Source organism: Apis mellifera, linkage group LG10 (genome assembly GCF_003254395.2).
Source record: "Apis mellifera strain DH4 linkage group LG10, Amel_HAv3.1, whole genome shotgun sequence".
Classification (NCBI taxonomy): domain Eukaryota; kingdom Metazoa; phylum Arthropoda; class Insecta; order Hymenoptera; family Apidae; genus Apis; species Apis mellifera.
The window spans coordinates 10,901,025-10,911,040 of record NC_037647.1 but is presented as its reverse complement, the minus strand read 5'-3'; the positions used below and the strand labels follow the sequence as shown (position 1 = coordinate 10,911,040).

At 34.4% G+C, this 10,016-nt stretch overlaps 1 protein-coding gene and 1 long non-coding RNA gene across 5 annotated transcripts; one reads left to right on the top strand and one right to left on the bottom strand.

Annotated features, from left to right (window-relative positions):
* The first annotated feature begins 561 nt into the window (after positions 1-561).
* LOC409649 (solute carrier organic anion transporter family member 5A1) lies at positions 562-9,312 on the top strand. 3 transcript variants are annotated; one of them, XM_006566211.3, is made up of 8 exons: positions 562-774; positions 3,461-3,649; positions 5,071-5,496; positions 5,608-5,855; positions 5,981-6,251; positions 6,367-6,562; positions 6,693-7,288; positions 8,443-9,309. In XM_006566211.3, the coding sequence occupies exons 2-8, from the start codon at positions 3,469-3,471 to the stop codon at positions 8,613-8,615; spliced, it is 2,091 nt and encodes a 696-aa protein (XP_006566274.1). In that variant the 5' UTR covers positions 562-774; positions 3,461-3,468; the 3' UTR covers positions 8,616-9,309. The 3 variants fall into 3 exon arrangements, with proteins under 3 accessions (XP_006566274.1, XP_006566273.1, XP_016770062.1); XM_006566210.3 differs by having other exon boundaries at positions 3,456-3,649; XM_016914573.2 differs by lacking the exon at positions 562-774 and adding an exon at positions 2,297-2,348 and having other exon boundaries at positions 8,443-9,312.
* On the bottom strand, positions 2,355-5,050 carry LOC102654892. Of its 2 annotated transcripts, XR_410532.3 has the most exons (4): positions 4,602-5,050; positions 4,311-4,503; positions 4,028-4,155; positions 2,355-3,685 (listed from the first exon to the last, which is right to left on the bottom strand). It is a non-coding gene; the product is annotated as an uncharacterized LOC102654892 (long non-coding RNA). The 2 variants fall into 2 exon arrangements; XR_410531.3 differs by having other exon boundaries at positions 4,311-5,049.
* Positions 9,313-10,016: the final 704 nt, after the last annotated feature.

Here is a 10,016-nt window from a genome sequence, read left to right as displayed (position 1 = left end):
ATCTTAATGGCCTTGTGGAATTGGACGCCGAGCATCGCGGCGGTCTGCAAAAAACGAGCAAAGGGAAAACCGCCCTCCAAGTCGGAGACCGAGTAAAAATAACCGACTCTGCCTTTCGGCAAAATAACTAACTCTACGATTTGGCTTCGTTCTGATGGATCTTCGTACATTTGTCGCTCTTCGACAAAGTAGAAAAATCTTCTTTCAACTGATGAATTTCAATATACGAAGACATTCGTATATAATACTCCCTTAGAATTAAAATATTATATGTTTACATCGTGAAAAATGCACTTTATACCTCTTACGCCAAAGAAAAAAAAAATAAATAAATAAAATGTTCTACTTGAACGATTGAGATGATTGCAGAGACTTAGCACGGACCGCAACCAATCGGTGTTCTAGAATACCTTTGGAATCGGTGGCGGCCGGTGACCGTGGGTAAGTAGAGGTGATTAGATGTCAGCACCGCCGCTTCATTGATAATGGGTCCGCTGAATGAGCTCTCCCCGCTTATCATTCGTTTATGATAGAGAAATAGTAGGGGAGCATTGCCATTGACACAAGACCGAGCCTCAGTTACCCCGCGTTTATTCGCGTAAACTAGAGCGCTCATAGCGCTCGGTGACTTTTTTTTTTTCCCCCGTCAAGTTACTCCGTCAAACGAGGGAAGTGACGAGAAAGGGAAGACTCTCGAGGATCGCGATCCAGACAGGACTCGCGACCTGGAAGTCCTTCCTGAGTCCATGCGGAAGCACGTGGCCTAAGGTCAAGGTGAGACTAATAGAATTCTCGCGTGTCTTCGCTTCTTCCTCTTTGCACACTTTGCGCCGCATACTTGTCACAAGTGCTAATGTTTCCATTAGGATCGCCCGTTTCTTGCACACGTTTTTTTTTTCTTTTCGCGTTGTAAATTAATCACGCGAACGCGTTAATCAAACGTTATCGTTAATCAAATCGTTACGAATAATCATGCGCTTTTTTATTGCATATCGAATGCATTCATTTCACTTCTTTATCTTTCTCCCTTTTTTTTTTTTTTTTTTTTTTTTTTTAAATACGCAACTTGTTAGCTTTTTTTTTTTTTTTTTTTAGAACGTTCCTCGAATCGATGGATTATCGATGAAGTGAAAAATATAATTTTATCGAAATGCTAGATTTATAATATATTTCAAATGAAGAAATATATTATTAATTATTAAATAGTTTCAAATGGTTTTTATCTCCTCGTCAGAAATGTATTAATTTAACGATTCATTATCGTACGTATTCATTTTATCAATGCAGAAATAGCCTCGAGTAAAATCATTTCGAATTGATCGAGCCAATTATACACTCACGTGTATAATTATTTTGAAAGTATCGACGGCTTTTGTATACGTTCGCGTGCCACTGTTACAAGCGACTATTATTATTATTATTATCATTATGGAAGATGTTTCTTTTCCCCGACATACATACACCACTGTTGACAATTATTTACCGGTTTCTCGTGCACCTACGGTTTTATCTCGTGCACATGTGTCGGCCGTAATAACATTTGACTTTCAAACCAATAACACACGTTCCTGCTTTCGCGTAACATCCAACGAAAAGGATTCGTATTACAAATCTCATCTACATCTATATCTCGTTACATATATATATATATATATATATATATATATATATATATATATAATATACACACATTTATATAAATTAATCGAATTTACGTAAAGAAAAAATTATTTCTTTCATTTCTACTTTTCGATTTTCGAAATTATTTCGAAATTTTGTAATTTTCGCAAAATCGAAAGAAATGAGAAAACGTAAAGTGTTGCTTTTAACGAAATATTTTTTTGATCTTGAAATTTTGATTTCCGTCCTTAACTTTGCCTATTTTCGATTCCTTTTCACCACGTAACACTCCATTATAAAGTTCAGGCCCGCGATTCTTCGCGTGCTTCTCGTAGCACGACGAGGCGGAAGTAACAATCGGCTGGAACTCCGTATTAATGCAGTCTCCGAGCGTCACAACGAAATCTATACCCAGTTAAATTGCAATTGCGTAATCATCTCAGGTGCCCGTGGTATATACTCGACAATTACCAAGGAAATCGTTGGTAAATAAATCCATTACGTCGTTTGACTTTTAGACATTTAGACATTTAGCGATGAAACGAAATCTCTTCTTTTTTTTGTCATTTTACGAATTATCGATCGTAGATAATATCGTATGGCGTACGTATCGATAGAGTGGGAACGAATATATTTTATTATTACGTTTTGGAATTTCAGAAACACGTGCATCGCAAACCCATCACACGTGATGCGATTTCTCGCATTGAAAGTACCGTTTATAAAAGGTGATTAATATTTATGTTCGTCCACGTTTATCCATGAAATCACGACGAGAAAAGAGGATCTCGTCGATTCAAAGTTTTTCGGATATTATATATATTTGTACATGTTAAATGTTATAAGATAGACGTAAGAAAGTTACTTTTCACGTGTAGCTTATTTTTCATCTGTGTTATCTTAATCCTTCCCCTCATTTTTGTTATCAATTAGATAATTTAATGGATTGGATTTGTATTAATAAAGTTGGACGACTCGTGAAGAGATTGATAATAAACCAATTCTCTTCCTCTTTTTTTATTTATATAATATTTTTAAAAAGGTAATACAAATTATAATGGACATATATTAAAATTCTGAATTCCTGAATTCTGAACCAGAAGTTAATATTACAACGAAAATGTACATCTACAAAAATGAGAAAGAAACAATGAGATAGAAGGAAATAGACTAATAACAAAACAATTAAATAGTTTATAACGATATAGATAACATATTTATCGCTTACCGAAGAAATCGCATGAAGAAGATATGTGAAGATTTTATAGAGAAATTAATGCAATTATTGTAATCATGACCTTGTTAGCTTCTCATTTTTATACTTGTATATATTTATAATTACATCTGATAATTCTGTGAATTTGCAAATCACTTTGATTACGTATTTTATGATATATAATTTTCCTCTATTCAAAATTTTTTAAACGTATCAAATTATAAGATTTCCATTTTTTTTTTCTTTCGTAGAGAGAAAAAAAATTATCTATTTTAATTTTCAAGCAAACGTATATGAATCATCGTACCAAAGTATCTTGAGTGTATCTAGAATGTTTTAAAATTTACAGAAAATTTATATTTCCAGATAAAGAAGAATTTTTCTTTGTTCCTAAATCCTAGTGATCCCTAGATGAAAAAGAATAATTTTTTTTTTTCCTAGAAAGATTTGATTTGGTTCAGGTTTGATTCTGAAGAACTTATGAAGAATCCTAATGATCCCTAGATAAAAAGAAAGAACTTTCTCTTTCTTCCTAGATCCTAGTGATCCCTAGATAGAAAAGAATTTCTTTTTTATTCTATAGAAAAGTTTGATCCTGAAAGGATTATGAATGTTGCAGTGCAGTCGGAGGGATGAGCCAAGGTTGTGGAATTTGTGGGATTTATCCCCGATGGCTACGTGATCGTGCCACCCCGAAAAATTTCATAGCGGTGTACGGCCTCCTCGGCACCGTGCAGGCAATGGCCTTTATTTACATCGTTGTCACCCTCACGACTTTGGAAAAAAGATTCAAAATACCTAGTCGTACAACTGGTAAGAATTCTGCGCCTCGTTCCTTTACCTCCGTTCCTGGAAATAATATTTAATTTCAAAGCGAAGCCTTCTATCATTTAGATTATTATTATTATTTCTCTATCATTTGATTGCATATCTTGTGCAATAATGATAGTAGATAATCGAACTATACATTACTTTTTTCCACAATATTGTTACTCGCAAAGTAAAATAAATGGACCATTGATTTTAAATAAAAATAAATAAATAAACAAATAAATAAATGAATGATACGATTGTAAAATATGAATAGTATTTCGCTCGAGTATTTCGCGATTCTTATTTTCACCGTGATTGCTCTTATCACTGATACCGAACAGCCGTGTTATACGAATCTAGTCGTATTAAAGTACTTACTTGGACTTGCATTCGCACATGTACGTACACACCCGACCAAAGATCGTTTGTTCGTGTGCGCTCGTCTAGTAGGTAAGTAGAGTGTCGCAATCATAGAAGTGAGAAATCTGTCGTTAGCTGGACACGTACTGTAAAGACACATGAATGTGTTATACGTTGTACAATGTAATGGTTCTTCTACAAAGATGAATCAATGTTTTTCAATTTAAATAAGATTTAATGAAATTTAAACTAATAAAAATTAGGAGTAGATCGTTCACAATAACATAAAAAAAATTTTTACCTTTTTCTTGCACATTCTATCTAGAGTAGAATAATTTATCGATCATCGATAAATCTCTTAATAAAATTTCCTTTGTTTAAATATTTAATTTCGTGTGTGAAATATAATTTCTCTAATTCTCTCGTTCTTGTACCTCGAAAATTATGATAAACTCTCTCTGTTTGCGTACACGTTTCTCACCCTGATTATCAAACTGGCGCACCGATTGAAACATTATTTGCATCGTCGTGTATATACAATTGGATGAACATTAATTAGAATAACTGCGTGAGAAATCGATACAACACTTACGCACACAAATATGTTGCCATATTCATCCAAAGACTTCGCGGTTTTGCGAGGTCGGCATTGTGACACCGATTCGATCGATCGTATCCATTGAAATTCAATTGTGGTACAAACAATAAGTTCCTCCTTCGTTGAATTTTTATTATTTTTCGAACGCATCGTCGAGCGTTCTTTCTTTCTTTTTTTTTTTTTTTAAATCTCTTATCGAAAAAATGATTGATTTCGATATATACAACAATCCAAATATCTGTAATTTTAAAGATATTTAATAATATCGTGAAAATTATATTTCAATAAAATAATATAATTAATTTTCAAAAAATTGATTTTCTATCCTCGTAAAATATAAAATCCATTTTTGTTAACAACTCGTTTCGATTTTGATATAATTTTTTTGATAGAAACAAAGAAACAATGATTTAAATTCATAACAATTATTGAATAAATCTGTTGCAATTAAATTTTATTATAGGATTGATCCTCTCCGGGAACGAAATCTCGCAAATCTTGTCTTTGATATTAACCTATTATGGAGGGTCTGGTCACCGTCCAAGATGGATCGCGATCGGTGTCGGTCTCAGCGCCCTCTCGTGCCTCGTCCTTGCTCTTCCACACTTTCTATACGGACCGGGACGAGACGCTTTGGCGCTGACCAAGGAATATCTCGATCAAACTTTGCTGAACGCCACCACAGTTCCTCAAGATTTGGCCATTTGTCCACGAGTCGTGAAACCGGATCATTGCGACGAGGAGACACTGTTGGATGTCAGCATTCTACCTCGACTCTTGGTCTTCCTCTCCCAATTTATCCTTGGAATTGGTACCACTTTGTATTACGGTCTTGGTCAAACGTACCTGGATGACAATACAAAGAAGAAGAATACTCCTATGCTTTTAGGTAAATATCTATATCTATTATTATTATTTCATTAATGATTTAAGAATTAAATATAAGGATAAATTAAGAGATTGGTTCCTTTTCTTTTCTAATTTTCTAATTTTTACCCAGGTTTTACCTTTGCTCTGAGAACAGTCGGACCAGCAATAGGATTTTTACTAGGTTACGGTTGTCTCAGTTTGTACATAGATCCCAGTTTACATCCTGTGATCACAAAGAAGGATCCACGATGGTTAGGTGCGTGGTGGCTCGGTTGGATTATTCTAGGTGTCACTATGGGCATGTTTGCTACACTAATAGCCATGTTTCCGCGAAAGTTACCGACAGAAAAAGACACTGCACTCGAAACTGTGAAAAAGGTAAAAAGTAAATAAAAAAAAAAAAAAAATAATAATAATCGTTAATATGTACAAAAATTTATATACTTAGAATTCAAATGGATTCGATCATTGTATTTTTTTTTTTTTTTCTCTTCATTTTTCAGGACGGTAGTATCCCCTTGAAACTGCATTTGACCGTGCAGGAACAATACATGAAACCGATGGAACCGAGAAAGTCTTTGGAAACAGAGTATATTCCAACTATGCGTGAATTTCCAAACGCGATGAAGAGGTTACTGACGAATTGGCTGTTGACTTTCAATAATCTGAGCGGAGTGTTTTACGTGTTAGGTGCATCGGCATACATAACATTTTTGGCAAAATATCTCGAGGTTCAATACAGTACCTCTGCAGCTGGTGGCACTGTAATCGCAGGTGTGTCATTAGAAAAAAAGAAAATTATAATTTAAAAAAATTATACCATAAATGTATAATTTGTTTGATATCGAAAATTGGACGACAATTATAAATTATAAATGTATACTTTAAGGTCCTATATCACTCGTGGGTATGGTACTAGGATTTTTACTCTCCGGATTAATAATTAGCAAATTTAAACCTGGTCCAAGACCATTGTTAGCATGGAATGTATTCGTCGGCATTTGTTTCGTTGCCGGTCAGATACTCTTTATATTTCTCGGTTGTTCCGATATCGGGTTCGAAGGTCTCAATTTAGAAACTATGCAGTGAGTACGTTACGTTTCTCATTTCAACATTTTCAAATAAGTATACATTCGTAAAATTATTCATTTTCATTAATAAAAAAAATTCTTCGCTCACCGAGTAAAATCCAATTTAATGAAATTTTCATTGCAGAATGAATTTGACATCAAATTGCAATATAGATTGCAATTGCGACGGTGTTAAATATTCTCCTGTTTGTCACGTGGCGTCCAAGATAACGTTTTATTCCGCCTGCCATGCTGGTTGTCGAACGATAATCAACGACAAAGAGTTCGGCAACTGTAGTTGCCTTCCTTTATCCACGTTCAATTTAGAAAATCACTTCGGTTACACGACAGATGGCGACTCGAGGGATCAATCGATCTTCATTAGCGATCCACACTCGATGATCTTCGACAAAGTCAGAGCTGGCCCTTGTACCAACGATTGCAGTCGCCCTTACCTTCTGTTCATGGTTCTCACCTGTATCATACAAACGTTAGCGTGTTCTGGAAAGATTGGCAACGTTTTGGTTAATTATCGTAGCGTCGAAAAGAAGGACAAGAGCTTCGCTCAGGGTATTACTTTGATGATTATCTCGTTGTTCGCTTTGATACCGGGTCCGATCATTTATGGCGCCATTATTGACTCGACTTGCTTGATCTGGGAAGAATCCTGCGGGACTAGGGGAAATTGCTGGTTCCATCATGGAAGGAACTTTCGATATTTAGTCAACATAACCTCTGCAGGTAAGTATCTGTTCCTATAAAAAATTAAAGTTTAAAAAATCAAATTATGCCGATTATAGGTTAATTCTGATATTTAAAATACTATTATTTTTGCATCAATAATTAATTAATTGATATATTTAAGAAAAATTTTAATCAATTATATCTTTGCACGCGCGCGAATTTCAAACTTAATAGACAGAATTCATTCTAATGGTATGATTTAATTGAAACATTTTGACGCATAATAACGAGAGATATTATCTCGCGATAAAAATCTATTTTTAAATAGTATATATTGACGTATATGTAAGATATAATTGTTAAACTTTATCATTAGGTATTTATCATCAGAGAAAAAGACAACAACAATTTTATAAATTATCTTAATATCTAAATTTGCACAATATAATAATAATTATGTAATAACCAACACATCCTGATAAAATTTCTGTATTATACTCCTTCATTAGCATTATCATTTAATTTTCTCATTTTTTTTAAATTGTATACATATTTGTTTCAAGCTAATGGAAATTTACCGAGTTTTGTTTCCATTTTTAAAACACTTTTTTTTTTTTTTTTTTACATTTTTTTATCTCTTGTTTAATCGATCGCATTAACAGGCTACGTAAATAAGCGGCATTCTCAATCTACCGATACCTTCCGTAGGTATATATATATATACGTACACATTTCACACTCACCCTTTTCCTTCATAATATTTATATTAAATTGTCGCTTGTTTTTCCGTATGTAAATTTTGTAATGTAAATTTTTTTCTATAAAAATATAAATTAACAACACAATGATAGATTCGATTGTTGGTAAATGGATAAAAATTTTTTATCTTATCTATACGAGACTTTACAAAATACACGTATATTACTTTTACGGTGTAAATTACAACTTGTACCCACGTACGTAATCGTACACGTTCGATTTTGATCCAATTGTAAATCTTTGGAATCTTAACAACGTTAGATACGGTGGAAACGATAAACGATCATTTTCAGTTGAATGATATTCCCCTGAAATAGAAGGAAATTAGATTCTCTTCCTTCCCCCCCCCCTCCCCGATTTTTTATATTCGAGACACGATTAATCCACGTTATATTTAATTTCCATCCGACATCACTTAGCCTTATTGTATCACGGCACACTGTTTTTTTTAGGATTCTCGATAATAGGAGTGTTGTTCGATGCAGCGGTTTGTTATCTCGGGAAGAATTTGGATCTTTACGGCGCCCAAGAGTGCGACAGGCGTCGCGAATTTATTAAAGAGGACGAGACGCCACGAGAAACTGCCGACGGCGAGAAGAAGAAGGAAATGAACGGAAATCTGTAAACCGAGATACGATCGTTTTTTAACCGATCGTTTATAACGTTTTTTAGATAACAATTTTACGTGTTATTCTTTGTTATGTAAATTAAGAGACGGAGCGAAAAATTTCCGTATTTGACGATGGTATTTATCGAATTCGCGCAGGGATAAATCTTTGGTAAACTTGAAATGAAATATATAATAAAGACAGCCGACCATGATTCGAAAGTAAAATATCGACAAATATTTTTGATAATGTTTTTTTATTTTTATTTTTTTTTTTTTTTTTCCCCAATTAAATCCCAGACTGGGATAAAAATATTTGCACGATTGTACAGCGTTATGCATATATATTTGTAAATAAAATACGAATTTTTATTAAATTCTTTTGCTCGTTTTATGCCGTCTCTTTGATCATTGAAATCGTTGTCGCGGAAACGTAAAAAAAAAAAAAAAAAAAAAATCGATTTCTAAGGAAAATCGCTTCCTTAAATCTACGGCAAACAGAGTATAATACTCGACGAGACGGAAACATTTGATCGAAACATTTGATATGAGAACAAACAGGTACGTATATATATATTAAATCGTAAAAATATACGTTCCTCCTTTTGTAAGAGTTCCTCGAAAATCGAGCATCGCGCCAAACTGATATCGACGATAGAATTATGTGTAATTGAATAAATCATGAATAAATCTGACTAACTTCTGGTCTTAATAATTATCTTATTACATTTTTTTTTTTTTTATCAATATCAAGCATCGTTAAACATTATTATCCGCGAGGAAAAACTTAACAAACAACCGAGAATGGTGTCAATGAACCTTCTTCGTGGAACGAAAATAAGAAAAATAAATGATCTGTTCGAAATTTCGTCGCACGAATATCGTAATACTCGCAGAGAGAGAGAGGGAGAGAGAGAGAGAGAGAGAGAGAGAGAGAGAGAGAGAGAGAGAGAGAGAGAGAAGGGTTCCACAATTGTCTTTCGTACAAAACTAAAAAAAAAGAAAAAAGAAAAAATTAAATCGGTCGATTGGTTCCAACCGATTCGTCCTGCTGATGAGGGGAGGAGAGGTGATAAGGGGGGATAAGACTTGTTTTCAGACTTCCATCCCGGATTCCAGGGGTCGACGAGGACGGAGCGCAGAGCGCCTTCCGCCTAGTCAAAGGATTACAAAGCCGCGAGCTCGAAAAGTAAAAAAAAAGGGAGTTTCTGTTTGAGAGCCTTTTAATTTTTAAGCCTGAGAGAAACGAGAGCCCATCCGTAATGAATTCCACGACGTTTCCGTGACGTCAGGACGTCTCTATCGATCGCATCCTTAGGCACGCTCCTGGAGGATGCGCTTTGGCATTACCAGGAGGATTAAGTGCCCTGTCTTACCTCTCCTCCGTAAATAAAGAAAAATCACGATCGTCTGCTGCTC

Coding starts and splice junctions, on each gene's coding strand:
- LOC409649 (XM_016914573.2), top strand. CDS start 2,312: ATGCGATTTCTCGCATTGAAAGTACCGTTTATAAAAG. Junction 3,650..5,070: donor AATACCTAGTCGTACAACTG/GTAAGAATTCTG, acceptor ATTTTATTATAG/GATTGATCCTCTCCGGGAAC. Junction 6,563..6,692: donor CTCAATTTAGAAACTATGCA/GTGAGTACGTTA, acceptor TTTTCATTGCAG/AATGAATTTGACATCAAATT.